The following is a 19,038-nucleotide window of genomic DNA, read 5'->3' on the forward strand; positions in this document are numbered from 1 at the left end:
ATATCATCTTTACCAATCATGCATTTGGAATCAATAGTGCATAGATTTGTCCTTAATCAACAATACAGAATTTGTCACTCAAGCTCACTTTGGAGAATTCAGTCATGAGCTAGCTATAATCCAACACTTCCATATGATTACTTCAAATCAGTGTGTATATATATTTTTAAGATAACAAGTACTATTTTTAAAATGTTTTAATTACAAAAGTAACAAAATTCAAAATTTTTTTTGATGTAGTGTTCCATGATTCATTGTTTGCATGTAACACCCAGTGCTCCATTCAATACCTGTCCTCCTTAATACCCATCACCAGGCTAACCCATCCTTCCACCCCCCTCCCCTCTAGAACCCTCAGTTTGTCTCTCATGGTTCGTCTCCCCCTCCAATTCCCCCCCCTTCATTTTTCCCTTCCTACTATCTTCTTCCTTTTTTTAACATATAATGTATTATTTGTTTCAGAGGTACAGGTCCATGATTCAACAGTCTTATACAATTCACAGCACTCACCATAGCACATACCCTCCCCAGTGTCTACCACCCAGTCACCCCATCCCTCCCACCCCCCACCACTCCAGCAACCCTCAGTTTGTTTCCTGAGATTAAGAATTCCTCATATCAGTGAGAGCATATGATACCTGTCTTTCTCTGATTGACTTATTTCGCTCAGCATAATACCCTCCAGTTCCATCCACGCTGTTGCAAATGGCAAGATTTCATTCCTTTTGATGGCTGCATAATATTCCATTGTATATATATACCACATCTTCTTTATCCATTCATCTGTTGTTGGACATCTTGGCTCTTTCCATAGTTTGGCTATTGTGGACATTGCTGCTATAAACATCAGGGTGCATGTACCCCTTCGGATCAGTACATTTGTATCTTTGGGGTAAATACCCAGTAGTGCAATTGCTGGGTTGTATGGTAGCTCTATTTACAACTTTTTGAGGAACCTCCATACTGTTTTCCAGAGTGGCTGCACCAGCTTGCATTTCCACCAACAGTGTAGGAGGGTTCCCCTTTCTCCGCATCCCTGCCAACATCTGTCATTTCCTGACTTGTTAATTTTAGCCATTCTGACTGGTGTCAAATCAGTGTATATTTAAAAATATTGGATCTAACCAAACAGTAATTTATTGATTAACTTTTGAATAGGATATGGCAGAACTGGAAAAACTTGATGGTATCTCTTCTCTCAGAGAGCTTACAGTTTATGGCAATCCAGTGAGTATGTTACTTTTCTAATTTATGTTAATTTACTTACAGTTGTATATAATCAGTTTTTATATGTGAAAATTTATCTGTTTCCATATGTATAGACAGTTATCCAAGCACAATTTATTGACTACTTCCCTCTTCCAACTGATGATAATATAATCTGCCATTGTTATATATAAGAGGATCTGTTTCAGGGTTCTAAATTGCATTCATTGGACTATCAATCCCTGTACCAATATTATACTGGTTAATTATTAAAGTTTTATATTAAATCTTGGTGTCTGGTAGAGAAATCCCCTCCAATAATCCTTCCCTTCCTCCTCCTCCTCTTTTTCTCTCTTCACTGTCTCAGCTGTTCTTGGCCCTTTATACTTCCTATGAGTTTTGGAAAACAGCTTTTGAAGTTATGTGACAGTCTTATTGACATGTTATTTGGAATTGCAAGAAATATATAAATTAATTTGGGGAGAAATCTGCTATTTTTCCTGTTGGAGGCTTTGGAGGGATCAAATAAGCAGCACCTTCATAGTCACCTAACATCTGAACAAACTGACAAATATGACAGTGGCAGATTGAGAGGTGAAAATATTTTGCTTAGCTTCATGAGAAAGCCAAATAGGGCTGCTAACAGATCCCAGAAATAGGCAATCATGATCACCCAGTAACAGGAAATACTTAACTGAAATCTTTCCACATAGCAGGAGAGCTTCTTCTGGAGGAAGACAGGTCTTTCTGTAGCAATACGTTCCTTCCCAAAACAGGAAAGCCAGGAGCTAAACATGCTCAGTTTAATCCTCCTGAGTTTATCAATTAAGTCACTCTGCTCCTAGTAGAGGAGTAAAGGGGTTGAGAGAGCCCGGTAGTGCCACATCAGAGAGCTATTTCCACCAAGAAAGATATAACAATAAGCAGTCTCACCTAATATTTGTAGTATTCAGGTTTCCCATTCATAAGCATGAATATCCATCCCTACATTTATTTTATGCTCTTCAATAAAATTTGTAGTTTTCTCCTAAAGGTTTTTAATCATCTTTGGTTTGATTTATTCCATTGTTTTAATAGCTATTTTGAACAATATCTGTTTACATGTTTCTAATTGTTTGTTGCTGAAGTATAGCAATTCTGATTTTTGCATATTACTCTTTCTCCAGGAATCTTGACTCTTTTTTTAGTTCTAATGAATTATAAATTTTGTTGGATTTTCTCGGTATACTATCATATTATCTGCGATAATGACTCATTTCTTTCCAATCCTTATGTATTTTATTTCCTTTACTTCTCTTAGTGTGTTGACTAGGACCTCTAATAAAGTGTTAAATAGAAGCACTGATAGTAGGTAACTGACTTCAAAAAACACTTCTAAATTGTCACTATTAAATACGAGTTTGCTATAGGTTATGGATAGATAACCTTCAACATTTTAAGAAAGCTCCTTTCTAATTCAGTTTACTACCTGTTTTTATCATGAATAGTCATTGGATTTTGACTAATTGGCAATGTAGTTTTTCTCTTTAACCTGCTCTAGTGTTAAACAATCATTAATCCTGGGTTGAATACTATTTAGTCATGTTTTACACTTTGCTGAATTCAATTTGCTAAGATTTCATGTAGTATATCTGTATTTATGGAAATAAGTAAAATTATCCTATAATTATCTTCTTATGCTATTCTTTTAAGTTCATCAAGGCTGTTCTTGCCTCATAAAATTAATTGGGAGCTCTCTCTTGCTAGTCTATGAATTAGTTTATATGGGAAAAAACTTATGTGTTCCTTGAAGGATAATTAGATCTTATTTTTTAAGATTTTAAAATTTATTTGAGAGAGAGTGCACAAGAAGGATGGAGAGGTAGAGGGAGAAGCGGACTCCCCGCTGAGCAGGGAGCCCAATGCAGGACTTGATCCCAGGACCCTGGGATCATGACCTGAGCAGAAGGCAAGATCTTGCTTAACCCACTGAGCAACTCAGGTGCCCAGATAATTAGATCTTATCTCTAAAACAATCTGGGCTCAATATTTTTTGAAATTAGATGTTAAACTACTTATTCAAATTATTTAATGGCTATAAATCTAATCATGTTTTCTATTTCTTCAAAAGTCAGTATTGAGAAGTTAAATTTTTCTATAGATTTGTCCTTTTTATATAAATTTTAAATGTATTACTATAATACTCTCATGAATTTTTTAATATCTCTACCATATTTGTGTGTTATCTTTTTTATACCTAAATTTGTTGATTCTTCCTTTTTCTCTTTTATTCTTGATAAGTCTTGCTAAATGTTTGTCTATTGTATTAATCTCTTCAAAAAACCATATTTGGGTTTTATCAAGTAGTTAATTTATTTGGTTTCTTTTTAATAATTCCCACCCTTTATTATTTCCTTCTTTCAGTTTCTTGGAATTTACTTTTTTTTGACATTTTTAACATTATTTATTAAAATTATTTTTAGCATAATACTGGTTCTGTGGTTCAGCTTTTACTTATTTAAGTTTTTACTTAAATTCCAGTTCCTTAACATACAGTATAGTATTAGTTTCAGGTGTATAATATAGTGATTCAACACTTCCATGAATCACCTAGTGCTCATTACAGCAAGTGTACTCTTTCCTCCCCATTGCCTATTTAACCCATCCCCCCACCCACTTCCCTTCTGGTAATAACCATCAGTTTGTTCTCTATAGTTAAGAATCTGTTTCTTGGTTTGCTTCTCTCTCTCCCTTGTTTTTCCCTTTGCTCGTTTGTTTTGTTTCATTTCTTAAATTCCACATATGAGTAAAATCATATGGTATTTGTCTTCCTCTGCTTATTTCACTTTGCATTATACTGTCTAGCTCCATCCATGTCATTGCAAATGGCAAGATTTCATTCTTTTTTATGACTCAGTAATATTCTATTTTATACACACACACACACACACACACACACACACACACACACACACACACATCTTCTTTATCCATTCATCAATCAGTGGACACTTGGGCTGTTTCCATAATTTGACTATTGTACATAATGCTGCTGTAAACATTAGGGTGCATGTGTGCCTTTGAATTAGTGCTTTTGTATTCTTTAGGTAAATACCTAGTAGTATGATTGCTGGATTGTGGGGTAGTTCTATTTTTAACTTTTTGAGGAACATCCATACTACTGTTTTCTAGAGTGGCTGCACCAGCTTGCATTCCCACCCACAGTGCAAGAGGATTCCCTTTTCTCCCCATCCTTGCCAACACCTGTTGTTTCTTGCGTTGTTGATTTTAACCAGGTATGAGGTGATACCGCATTGCGGTTTTGATTTGCATTTCCCTGATAATAAGTCATGTTGAGCATCTTTTCATGTGTCTGTTGGCCGTCTGTATGTCGTCTTTGAAAGAGGTCTCTTTGTGTCTTTTGCCCATTTTTAATTGGATTATTCATTTTTTGGGTGTTGAGTTTTATAAGTTCTTTATAAATTCTGGATACTAATCTTTTATCAGATATGTCATTTGCAAATATTGTCTCCCATTCAGTAGGTTGTCTTTTACCTTTGTTGGTTGTTTCTTTTGCTGTGCAGAAACTTTTCATTTTAATGTAGTCCCAATAGTTTATTTTTGCTTTTCTTTCCCTTGCCTCGGGAAACCTATCTAGAAAGAAGTTGCTATGGCTGATGTCAAAGAAGTTACTGCCCTGTGTTCTCTTATAGGACTTTTATTGTTTCAGCGCTCATATTTAGGTCTTTAATCCATTTTGAATTTATTTTTGTGTATGGTGTAAGAAAGTGGTTTTCATTCTTTTGCATGCAGTTGTCCAGTTTTCCCAATACTATTTGTTGAAGAGACTGTCTTTTTCCCTTAGGGTATTCTTTCCTGCTTTGTTGAAGATTAATTGACCATATAATTGTGGGTTCACTTCTGGGTTTTCTATTCTGTTCCATTGATCTATGTGTCTTTTTTTGTACCAATACCATACTGTTTTGATTACTACAGCTTTGTAATATAACTTAAGGTCCAGAATTGTGATGCCTCTAGCTTTGCTTTGCTTTTTCAAGAATGCTTTGGCTATTCGGGGTCTTTTGTGGTTCCATTCAAATTTTAGGATTGTTTGTTCTAGCTTCTGTGAAAAATGCTCTTGGTATTTTGATAGGGATTGCACTAAATGTATATATTGCTTTGGGTACTATAGATATTTTAAGAGACAAAGAAGGACACTATGTAATAATAAAGGGGACAATCAAACAAGAAGATATAACAATTGTAAATATTTATGCACCCAACATGGGAAGACCCAAGTACATAAAACAATTAAAAACAAACATAAAGGGACTAATTGATAATAACACAATAATAGTAGGGGACTTTAACACCCCACTTACATCAATGGACAGATCATCTAAACAAAATCAATAAGGAAAAAAAAAAGAAAATCAATAAGGAAACAATGGCTTTGAATGACACACTGGATCAGATGGACCTAACAGATCTATTCAGAACACTCCATCCTAAAACAGCAGAATACACATTCTTTTGAAGTGCGCATGGAACATTCTCCAGAATAGATCACATATTAGGCCACAAAACAGGCTTCAACAAATTCAAGAAGATCAAAGTTATACCATGCAACTTTTCTGACCACAGCACTATGAAACTTGAAGTCAGTGGCGCCTAGGTGGCCCAGTCGGTTGTGCGGCTGGCTCTTGATTTCAGCTCATGTCATGATCTCAGGATCCTGGGATTGAGCCCTGCATCAGGCTCTGCACTCAGCGGGGAGTCTGCTGGAAGATTCTCTCTTTCCCTCTGCCTCTGCCCCTCCCTCTGTGCTCTCTCTCTCTCTCTAAAATAAATAAATATTTAAAAAAAAAAAGAAACCTGAAATCAACTACAAGAAAAAATCTGGCTAGACCTCAAATACATGGGAAGTTAAATAACATGCTACTAAACAATGAATGGGTCAACCAGGAAATAATAAATAAATAAATAAATAAATAAATAAATAAACAAACAAACATGGAAACAAATGAAAATGAAAACACAACAGTCCAAAATATTTGGGATGCAGCAAAAGCAGTTTAAGAGGGAAGTATATAACAATACAGGCCTACCTCAAGGAGATAGGAAATCTCAAATAAACAACCTAACCTTACACCTAAAGGAGTTAGAAAAAGAACAACAAATGAAGCATAAAGCCAGTAAAAGGAAGGAAATAATAAAGATCAGAGCAGAAATAAATGATGTAGAAACTAAAAAAACCAATAGAATATATTAGTGAAATTAGGAGCTGGTAATTTGAAAAAATTAACAAAATTGATAAACCTCTAGCCAGACTTATCAAACAGAAAAGAAAGAGGACCCAAATAAATAAAAGCACAAATGAAAGAGGAGAAATAACAACCAACACCACAGAAATACAATTATAAGAGAACTAATATTATGAAAAACTATATGCCAAGAAATTGGACAATCTAGAAGAAATGGATAAATTTCTAGAAACATATTAATTACCAAAACTGAAGCAGGAAGAAATTGAAAATTTGAACAAATGAATAACCAGCAAAGAAATCGAATCAGTAATGAAAAAGCTCCCAAGAAACAAAAGCCCAAGACCCGATGGCTTTACAGGTGAATTCTACCAAACATCTAAAGAAGAGTTATTACCTATTCTTCTCAAACTGATCCAAAAAAATAGAAAAGAAAAGCTCCAAATTCATTCTATGAGGCCAGCGTTACCCTGATACCAAAACCAGATAAATACACCACAAAAAAGAGAACTACAGGCCAATATCTCTGATGAACATAGATGCAAAAATCCTCAACAAAACACTAGCAAACGAAATCCACCAATACATTTAAAAAATCATTCACCACCATCAGGTGGGATTTATTCCTGGGTTGCAAGCGTGGTTCAATATTCACAATGCATCACATTAATAAAAGAAAGGATAAGAACCATATGATCATTTCAATGGACTCAGAAAAATCATTTGACAAAGTACAACATCCATTCATGATAAAGAAAAACCTCCACAAAGTAGGTTTAGAGGGAACATATTAAAGGCCATCTATGAAAACCCAAAGCTAATATCATCCTCAATGGGGAAAAATTGAGAGCTTTTCCTCTATGGTCAGGAACAAGATAGGGATGTCCACTCTCACTGCTTTTATCCAACATAATACTGCAAGTCCTAGCCATAGCAGTCAGACAAAAAAAATAAAAGGCAGCCAAATCAGCGAGGAAGAAGTAAAACTTTCACTATTTGCAGATGACATGATACTATGTATAGAAAACCTGAAAGACTCCACCAAAAAACTGCTAGAACTGATAAAAAGAATTCAGTAAAGTCAGATGACACAAAATCAACATACAGAAATGTTTCATTTCTATATGCCAATAATGAAGCAGCAGAAAGAGAAATAAAAGAATAAATGCCATTTACAATTGCACCAAAAACAGTAAGATACCTAGGAATAAACATAACCAAAGAGGTGAAAGACCTGTACTCTGAAAACCGTAAAACACCGATGAAAGAAATTGAAGAGGACACAAAGAAATGGAAAGACATCCCATGCTCATAGATTAGAAGAACAAGTATTGTTAAAATGGAATTTACATTTTTAAAAAATTCTTAAGTAGGATGTCTAGCTCATTAATTTCTAATACTTCTTTTAACTGAATAAATTTTAAGTTTTAAAATACTGCCTAAAAGTTTTGATATGCAGTGTTTTTCCTGTTCTTTATTTCTTAAAATCTCCAGAAGATTTCTTCTTTAATCCATTAATGATTGAGAGGTGTCTGTCTGAGTGTGTGTGTGTGTGTGAATTTCAAACCTATGAGGTGTTTTTTGTTATCTCTTTGTCAATTATTTCTGTTATTGCATTTTAGTCAGAGGAGACAGTCTATTTATATATTCTTCGGTATTTATGAAGCTCTCTTTCTGGCCTAGAATGCAGTCCATTATTTTTAATTCCGTTATATGTCTTAGAGATCTCTCTCCATTAATGTATATCTAATACTACATTTAAAAATAGATTGTTTATTCATTCCCTTTTGATGAAAGTTTCTTTTTTTTCCTTTTTTTCATGATCACAAACTGTGCTATAGTTTTTTTGTGTTGTCAATCCCCAAGATCACCCCCACATTCAGAGATTTACTAGAAGGACTCATGGGACTTAGCATATAATTGTACTCATGGCTAAAATTTATTGCAATGACATAGGGGGATACAATGACATACTTAGGATATGACATAGTGAGGATACACAGCCAGGTGATGAGGGAAAAAGACACAGGCAGAATCTGGAGGAATTGATATGTAGGCTTCCTTATGCTCTTTCTCTCCCATGAGGGGTCACACAATACACACTCTCCACTCTTCACCCAGCAACAAAAATGCAGCAACATGTGTTTATGTTTCTACCTAGGGAATTCCATTAGACTTAGCATTCAAGAATTTTGTTGGAAGCTGTTCACATATGTACCCTATGCATATCACATACCAAAATTCTAGACTCCCAGAAGAAAAGCAAATTGAACATAAATCATATCTTTTGTGTAAGTGCAGTGAACTACCTTTAATCAGTTAAGGAATGGTGGGAACACTTCCAAAATCCAAGTGCCAAACACTATCCTTGCAAGACCTTTCTAAAGATAACAACTTCAGGCCTACTATGTTAACTCTTTCTGTACACCTTTTCTTCTTCTTTCTTTTTTTTTTATAAGCAGGCTCCAACATAGGGCTTGAACTCACAACCCTGACATCAAGACCTGAGCTGAGATCAGCTTGGACACTTAACCAACTAAGCCACCCAGAAGCCCCTTTATACACCTTCTTATGCACACATACAAATATTTTTTAGAGTAGGCTGACAAACTACAAAGTGATGGATCATATAATTCAGTAGATGTGTACTGAGTTAAACTGGATAGTGCATATGGGAAAATAACATATAAGTTTCAAAGTAATTACTTCTAAGTGAATTTTTACAACATAATCCTATTCATGAATTGGGTTGCCTATAGTTAATGAACAGTATTATATACTCTAAAAAGAGACTAAACCTCTAAATGGTAGTCTTGATTTTAAAAAAAAAATCGAGAGAGGGAGGAAAGTGGTGGAGGAGTAGGGGACCCTAGTTTCATCTGGTCCCATGAATTCAGCTAGATAGCTATCAAATCATTCTGAACATCTGTGAATTCAACCTGAGATCTAAGAAAAGAATTGCTGCAACTCTACAAATAGAAAAGCTACCACTTTTTGCAAGGTAGGAGGTGCGGAGAAGTGAATCTGAGGTGAAGATAAACCACAGAGTGGAGGGAACCTCCAAAAGCCGGCTACTAGAAAGTAATATATAGCAGTGGAGCACAAAATCTGAACTTTTAGAGGTCTGCTCCAGTGAGGGACATCCCTGCCTGAAAGGCTTTCGGGTGGCACAGAGGGGCAGAATTGTAGGTGAGACAGTGTGTTCTCGGTCTCCCTGGGGTCACAGAAAGAACAGGGGTACCTGAATGCTGCAGAGTTCCCAAGCATTGGAGCAAGTAAGCTGGCTTCAATTAGCAAGCCCCAGAGTGGGCTTTCAGCTTGGGGTTGCCATAAACTGTGAACTGGGGCAGGATCCAGTGACTGCCCTCTGAGCAGGGGCCCAGCAAGCCGCAGAACCACAGTGAGACCCTCCCCTTCCCCCAGGAGGAGAGGCATGGGTATGCATACCACTAGGCCACAGCTCCCCAAACAGAAGCCCTGCAAGTGGCACAACCCTGGCTAAACGCTCCTTCTTCCCTCAGAAGGAACAGTGAGGGTGCGCAAGACAGGAATCTGCAGGGCTTGGAGACTCGAAAAGGGGCCACATGTCTGAGATAAAAAACGCTTGGTCACAGGCTGGGTGACCACAGAGTGAGGTCAGAAACCAGGGAGACAAAAGTGATTGACTGCTTTTCTCTGAGGGTGCACTGAAGAGTGGGGGCTGTGATCTTTCAGCTCTGATGCTAGAGATGGGGCTCTGCCATTTTTATTTTCATCCTCTAAAGTGGCACAGAAAGCCATCAGGGAACAAAAGCCACACAGAGCAATGCGGAGCAGCTTACATTGAGCCTGGCCCCCTGGCAAGAGGCGGTGCAACCCCACCCAGGCAAAGACAGCTGAGAATCAGTGCAACAGGCCCCTCCCCCAGAAGACCAGCAGGAACATCTGGCTAATACCAACTTTATGGATCACACATAACTAAAAAATTCCAGCCCTAGGGGAAAATATTAGAATTCGAGGTTTTTTCCATGACTTTTTAGGCTTTCAGTTTAAAATTTTCTTTTTCTTTTTTTTCCTTTTCAACTAGTTTCTTATTTTATCAACTCTTTTTGTAAGTCTTTTTTTAATTTTCATTTTTATATTTACATTTATAGATATATTCTTCATTTTTTGTTTCCTTTCACTATATTCAATTATATATATATATATATAAGTTTTTCTTTCTTTATAATTTTGGGATCTAGTGTCTTCTAACAGACCAAAATACAGCCATGACCAAGTGTATCACCCTGTTCTGTTCACCTGTTTAATTATATTCTCTCTTTTTTCCCCTTTTCTCTTTTTTGGTTTCTGATCTCTTCTGATTTGTCTAGTGTATATTTCACTGGGGTCATGGTTGATATTTTTATTTTTTATTTATTTATTTTTTTGTTCTCTCATTCATCTATTCTTCTCTGGACAAAATGACCAGAAGGAAAAATTCTCAGAAAAAAGAGCAAGAGGCAGTATCACTGCCAGAGACTTAAAAATATGGATATTGGTAAAATGTCAGAGGTAGAATTCAGTATAATGATTGTAAAGATACTAGCAGGCTTGAAAAAAGCATAGAAGACACTAGAGAATCCCTTTCTGGAGAAATAAAAGAACTAAGATCTAATCAGGTCAAAATCAAAATTACTGAGATGCAATCAACAATGGAGGTTATTACTGCTAGGATAAATGAGGCAGAAGAGAGAATCAGTGATATAGAAGATAAAATTATGGAAAATAAAGAAACTGAGCAAAGGAGAGATAAACAAGTACTGGATCATGAGGGTAAGCTTAGAGAGATCAGCGATACCATAAAGCAAATCAATATTAGAATTATTGGGGTCCCAGAAAAAGAGGAGGGGGGCAGAAGGTATATTTGAGCAAATTATAGCTGAGCACTTCCCTAATCTGGAGAAGGAAACAGGCATTCAAGTCCAGGAGGCACAGAGAAGCCCCCTTAAAATCAATAAAAATAGATCAACACCCCGACATATAATAGTGAAGCCTGCAAATTTCAGAGATAAAGAGAAAATCCTGAAAGCAGCTTGAGACAAGAGGTCCTTAACATACAAGGGTAGAAACATCAGACTGGCAGCAGACCTATCCACAGACGCCTGGTAGGCCGGAAAGGACTGGCATGATATATTCAGGGTACTAAATGAGAAAAACATGCAGCCAAGGATACTTATCCTGCAAGGCTGTCATTCAGAAGGGAAGGAGAGATAAAGAGCTTCCAGGACAAACAGAAACTAAAAGCATTTGTGATCACTAAACCAGCTCTGCAAGAAATATTAATATTAATACAGGGGATCCTGTAAGCAAAGAGAGAGCCCAAAAGTAACACAGACCAGAAAGGAACACAGACAATATACAGAAACAATGAATTTACAGGTAATACAATGGCATTAAATTCATATCTTTCAATAGTTACTCTGAATGTAAATGGGCTAAATGCTCCAATCAAAAGATACAGGGTATCAGATTGGATAAAAAAGCAAGACCCATCCATATGCTGTCTGCAAGAGACTCATTTGAGAACTAAAGGCACCTCCAGATTGAAAGTGAGGGGTTGGAGAACCATTTATCATTCTAATGGACATCAAAAGAAAGCTGAGGCAGTATTCCTTATATCAGACAAATTAGATTTTGAACCAAAGACTGTAGTAAAGGATGAAGAAGGATACTATATCATACTTAAAGGGTCTATCCAGTAAGAAGATCTAACAATTATAAATATTTATGCTCCTAACATGGGAGCAGCCAATTATATAAACCAATTAATAACAAAATTAAAGAAACACATTGATAATAATATAATAATAGTAGGGAACTTTAACAGCGCACTCACTACAATGGACAAATCATCTAAGCAGAAGATCAACAAGAAAAGGGCTTTGAATGACACACTGGACCAGATGGACTTCACAGATATATACAGACCATTCCATCCTAAAGCAACAGAATACACATTCTTCGCGAGTGCACATGGAACATTCTCCAGAATAGATCACATACTGGGTCACAAATCAGGTCTCAACCAATACCAAAAGACTGGGATCATTCCCTGCATATTTTTGGACCACAATGCTTTGAAACTGGAACTCAATCACAAGAGGAAATTTGGAAAGAACTCTAATACATAGGGGCTAAAGAGCATCCTACTAAAGAATGAATGGGTCAACCAGGAAATTAAGAAGAATTTAAAAAATTCATGGAAACAAATGAAAATGAAAACACAACTGTTCAAAACCTTTGGGATGTCCCAAAGGTGGTCCTAAGAGGGAAGTACATAGCAATACAAGCCTTTCTCAAGAAGCAAGAAGTCTCAAATACACAACCTAACCATACACCTAAAGGAGCTGGAGAAAGAACAGCAAAGAAAGCCTAAACCAAGCAGGAGATGAGAAATAATAAAGATCAGAGCAGAAATCAATGAAATAGAAACCAAAAGAATAGTAGAACAGATGAATGAAACTAGAAGCTGGTTCTCTGAAAGAATTAATAAGATCAATAAACCCCTAGCCAGACTTATCAAAAAGAAAAGGGAAAGGACCCAAATAAATAAAATCATGAATGAAAGAGGGGAGATCACAACCAACACTGAAGAAATACAAACAATTTTAAGAACATATTATGAGCAACTATATGCCAACAAATTAATCAATCTGGAAGAAATGGATGCATCCCTAGAGATGTATAAACTACCAAAACTGAAACAGAAAGAAACAGAAAACCTGAACAGACCGATAACCAGCAAGGAAATTGGAGCAGTCATCAAAAATCTCCCAACACAGAAGAGTCCAGGACCAAATGGCTTCCCAGGGGAATTCTACCAAACATTTAAAGAAGAATCAGTACCTATTCTTCTGAAGCTGTTTCAAAAAATAGAAATGGAAGGAAAACTTCCAAACTTGTTCTATGAAGCCAGCATTACCTTGATCCCAAAACCAGAAAAACCCCACCAAAAAGGAGAATTACAGACTAATATCCCCGATGAGCATGGATGCCAAAATTCTCACAAAGATACTACCAATAGGATCCAACAGTACATTAAAAGGATTATTCACCACGACCAAGTGGGATTTATTCCTGGACTGCAAGGGTGGTTCAACATTCACAAATCAATCAACATGAGGCATCACATTCATAAAAGAAAGGACAACCATATGATCCTCTCAATTGATGCAGAAAAAGCATTTGACAATGCTTTCTTGATTAAAACTCTCCACAGTGTAGGGGTAAAGGGAACATACCTCAAATCACAAAAGCCATCTACGAAAATCCCATAGCAAATATCATTCTCAATGGGGAGAAACAGAGAGCTTTTCTCCTAAGGTCAGGAACACAACAGGCATGCCCGCTCTCACCACTGTTGTTCAACATATTACTAGAAGTCCTAGCCTCAGCAATCAGACAACAAAAAGAAATAAAAGGCATTCAAATTGGCAAAGAAGTCAAACTCCGTCTTCGCAGATGGCATGATACTTTATGTGGAAAACCCAAAAGACTCCACCCCAAAATTTGCTAGAACTCACACAGGAATTCAGCAAAGTGGCAGGATATAAAATCAATGCACAGAAATCAGCTGCATTTCTATACACTAACAATGAGATAGAAGAAAGGGCAATTAAGGAATTGATACCATTTACAATTGCACCAAAAACCGTAAGATACCTAGGAATAAACCTAACCAAAGAGGTAAAGGATCTGTACTCTAAAAACTACAGAGAAGAAATTGAAGAAAACACAAAGAAATGGACAAACATTCCATGCTCATGGATGGGAAGAATAAACATTGTTAAAATACCTATGCTACCTAAGCAATCTACACATTCAATGCAATCCCTATCAAAATACCATTGACATTTTTCACAGAGCTGGAACAAATAATCCTAAAATTTGTATGGAACCAGAAAAGATCCTGAATAGCCAGAGGAATGGTGAAAAAGAAAACCAAAGCTGGTGGCATCACAATGCCAAACTTCAAGCTCTATCGCAAAGCTGTAATACAGTCGGAAAAGCACATGGTTGTTAGGGTGGGTCTTTTATTTACCTTCTTGGCTAACACACTGGAGAAAAAGCCCCTCTATGACCTTGTTGTCACCTTTATCAAATTAGCTGTATTTGCATATGTTGGGAACTATGAATGGATGGGTAACTGGGTGACGGGTATTGAGGGCACATGATGTGATGAGCACTGGCTGTTATATGCAACAGATGAGTTACTGAACTCTACCTCTGAAACTAATGATGTACTATAAGTTAGCTAATTGAATTCAAGTTAAAAAAATAATAAAAAAACAAGAACTAAATTTAAAAAGTTTGAATCTTCATTTGTATAATAGGGAATTGAGAAAACTTTCAAAAAGGGAGCTCATATTTGTATTGTCTATTATAACAAATTAGCTATTCTTACTACCTGTGTTAAATTTCCTTCTCTATAAAAGTTAATCTTTGAAATAAAAGTTTTTTAAAGGAATAAATTGTTATTTTTAACTTTATTCAGATTTGCAGAAAAACACTACATCGCCACGTGCTCATATTTCGGCTACCTAACTTACAGATGTTAGATGGAATTCCTGTGAATTCAGATGATAGAGCTAAAGCTGAATTTCACTTCTCTGAACTACAAGCAAAGAAAACTTCGGTAATACTTCTATTATTTGTACTTTTCTTTTAAAATATATAATTATTAGTAAATTAAAACCAATTTACTAGGTAAATCTGGGCTATGATGTTTTTGTAGATTATTTTAGTATCTATTTTAGTGATTACTATCAAAAGAACCTTGATCTGGTGAATAAAGCACAACCACACACACAAATTCCAGGGAAGCTCCTTTTTCCAGTCATGTAATTTGGCATCAAGAAAATTATTTAAAATCTGCGTGCCTCTTGCTTAATATGTGAGATAATGCTAGAGGGTAAGAATCTATAACATATCACTTCTATAAACCGAAACTAACAAACTCTTTCAGTTTAGCAGATAGGAAGGGAAGGAAGGAATTCTGACCTCAACTCACCAGACTTGTAGTTCATCTAACAAGGGAGATGTGAGCTTCTTTTCTTGTTGGCCAGAAAAATTGCACCTTTTACCTACGAACTCTAAAAAGGTATCTGACCATGACATGAAAGAGATTAGAGACAGAAGCCACAAAAGCATATCATTAGGAAATTCTGTCCTTGACCACAAGGATTCTTCGTGACCATCCTCCACAAAGACTAAACACAGAAAAGCTATGGTTTTTGAACAAAGAAGTAACCTTATTAGAGCTGTGCCTTTGCAAGGTTTGAGAAAGAAGAGGCTGGAAGCAGGGAAACCAGTTAAGAGGCTTTTAGAATAATCCAAGAGGGAGATTATGAAGACCTAAAGTAGGGTGGGGCAGTAAGAAGGTAAGTGAACCTCTAATATAAGTGAAAGCCAGAGAGCAAGGACATTAGTCAGTGAACAAAGATTACTTTTAAAATGCATATTGAAGAGAAACTAGGTAAGACTACCGTAGATGCTTTCACTTAACTCAGTGGATTACCCAGCACTCTCCATCCCTTCTGTAAAACAAACTGATTTCCAGAGCACACTGGACCTTTGAGCCAATATACCCAAATTTTAGCTGATGAGTATTTCACTAAAGGGTTTGCTTCTTGGCTATTCTTTTCTATTTTTTCATATAGTAAATTCAGATTTTTCCCTTTACTACACTATGATATAATGTGTCTTGAGTGAATCTAGACATGTATTCTTGCCATTTAAATCAGTGCCATATATAAGAACTTAATTGTTTTTCTACTTATTCCAAATGTAAGAATTTTATTAAAAAATTATTTTTTGATTCATCTATACACGGTTAATAAAATAAAGGGGATATTTGAAGTCTTTATTTTAGAGAAATCTATTTTAAGATTCAATAATAATGTTTATTTTCATGGCTAGAACAAAACTGAGCCATTATTTCTTTTAGCTATTCAGGAGACACAAAAACAGAATCCTTTTCAAGTTTATCAGTTCAGTCTAATTTATTTTTCTTTCAGGTTACTGCTGTTCTTTCTTTTTTAACAGCAAGTAAAGAGGGAATAAATGAACTCTAAAGTTGTCCTTTAAACCAGAACATTTTGGGGCTTTTGGTTTCAGAAGAAAATTTGACAACATTTTAGATTAGTGATGGGAAGAAACTCCTACAAAGGAATTAGTTAGGGAATTTGGGACTGAGAGCTTTAGTAAAAGGCCTGATACTTTAGTGCTCATTACAAAGCTGCATTCTTGGTAACACTTACTGAAACAGGGAAATCGGTCATTTTACACAAATGGCAAAAGCCTATATCTCTAAATAAGTTGAATCATATATTCTGAATTCAGTATAAAGTATTCAATTTTTTAAAGTATAAACAAGGTCAGTCTTAATGAAGACAGAGCAAGATTAAATTCTAGGGAAACCAAGAGTCTCTAGCCTAAAACACTTCTCTCCTCTGTTTGCTGATTCCTGAAATTCTTTTAAAAGCCTCTTAATCCTCAACTAACTTAAAATGTAAACACCATTTAGAGAGTTAGCACATTCATTAAAAGTGATTGTTATAAGATGCTTTCCTTAGTCCCCATTTATTTACTTGTTTGTTTTTGAAAAACTAATTAACTGCAAGGCACTTCAAGAGGTAATGTGAGGAATATAAAGATGTGGAAGATGTAACTCTTACCATCCAGAAACTCTTACTCAGTAAAAAAGAAACAAAGAGGGAAAAGCTTAATTCTCATTTTCTGCACTTACCTTGTAAAGATCCTCTGGAAAGGGAGCGGTGCCATCACAGTAGTGATGAGCACGATGCAGTCTGAAAAGACAGAACATAAGGTTCTGAGGGAGTCAAAAGACTTTCAGTTTCTGCTTCATACCAACTCAGTTTAGGCTTTAACTCCTGACCTAAAGAATTTTAAGTTAATTATCAAATGGGGCTTATGGTAAGAACTAAATCTATTGATCTGAGTTTTGGAGGTGAGGTGTTCTTAACTGTTTTTCTTTTATTATGTAGTTTATTCCTGTTACCAGCTCTCCAACGGATGGTGGATCATTTGGCCAAGTGAAAGCGCCTCCCATAAAGATAACAAATGTAATTCTGCCTGGTGCATTTAGCCATTACCTGGGACCTGACTTCATTTTAACTCCTGAAGTTGAAGGTATTTTGACAGAGTTTCAAAGTAAATGTAAAAGCAAACAAACAAAACACTTCATTTGAAACCAAATCTCACTCTGACTTCTAATACTACTTAAAATTGCATTTTTAAATTTACATTTCCTAAAATTGCATGTTTGTTCAAGTTTTATGTGGTCATTCTGACTTTAGAGTCTATAGTATTTTTGGGTTTTGCTGACCCACTAATATGTTGTAACTAAACATTTACTCATAATGTGAACTTTGTGATACTTGCACAATTATTTCTTGAATTATTTATTTTCAAAAGCTTTTGTTTCATTTTATGTATTTCATAGCATATGAAACCAATTCATTAGTATGTCCTGCTAAAAGAAGAGAGTCAAAGGTTTAAAAATATCTGTGACAACAGATTCTTGGGGTACAAAGAGAAGATCAGACTTTATCCTTGAAACCACAAATAAACCATGAAGCTAATACTAGAGAAGAGTTTCAAGAGGTAGAGCTCTATAGCAGCGAGTATATTAAAAGGAAAGGGCATGGAAATGATTCCTTCTATTATATACATTTTAATTCAGGCTTAGATTAAACCTTTTCCCATATTCCAGATCTTCACTGGCTATCTTTTTGGTAAAACTGGGGGTAGCTACTCCTCTGAGGGCTCACCTCTTCCATTCCTTATAACATCCCACTTTGCATGGGACCACTGTTGGACAATAAAATTGAACATCACAGTAATTATAAAATGATCTAAGAACCTACTAAGAACAGTAGATTGCTCTGTGTGATTATTTTTAAAGGAAACTCAGTTAAAAGAAACCCAAAATAACTTACTTTGTTAAGATGTTATTCTTTAACTTATTTTTCATACTTCTACATACATATGGCTTTAAGATTTTAGTCACAGTAAGAATTGTTATGCTTTTGTCCAGTAGATATAACTATCAGTAAAATTGGACATCCCAAATTATTAGTCTCCTTAACAGTACAATGTTATCTTCAGGAATGTCATCAGTATCTTCTCTCTTTTTTTGGTACTAGTTCAACCTTGGATTCATCTCCATAATGTCCTTCTCAGATATCTGTCTTCAGGATTTGTTGTGTGACTATTTTTTAGGTTTTCCTTGAAAAGTCCTATAGTTTCTCTCCTATTTTTGGACTATGTTGCCGCAATTTTTATTTTGAAAATCATGGTCACCTTATCTCTACATTTATTATAGCACACAGCTCTAGGTATTTATATTTTTAAAAAATTACCGAGAAACAATCAAATGGATTCATGAACTCAGAGAAGTTTAAGCAGCATTAAGTGCTAGAAATCTATTCCAATTCTCTATTTTTATTTAAAATGTTTTAATTCATGTTATGAAATATGTACAGCACACATTCAGTTGAAGGGCAACCAAGCTTTATTACTTAATTCATTTTATTACTTAGTGCTT

At 35.6% G+C, this 19,038-nt stretch overlaps 1 protein-coding gene across 1 annotated transcript in view; it reads left to right on the forward strand.

Annotated features, from left to right (window-relative positions):
• LRRC9 (leucine rich repeat containing 9) overlaps positions 1-19,038 on the forward strand; it is a 119,005-nt gene that overhangs the window by 98,760 nt on the left and 1,207 nt on the right. Inside the window, 3 exon segments of the mRNA XM_032405233.1 lie at positions 1,159-1,227; positions 14,965-15,105; positions 17,477-17,621. Of these exon segments, the coding sequence (XP_032261124.1) occupies positions 1,159-1,227; positions 14,965-15,105; positions 17,477-17,621 (355 nt within the window).

This window comes from Phoca vitulina, unplaced genomic scaffold, assembly GCF_004348235.1.
Source record: "Phoca vitulina isolate PV1807 unplaced genomic scaffold, GSC_HSeal_1.0 scaffold7, whole genome shotgun sequence".
In the NCBI taxonomy this organism is placed as follows: domain Eukaryota; kingdom Metazoa; phylum Chordata; class Mammalia; order Carnivora; family Phocidae; genus Phoca; species Phoca vitulina.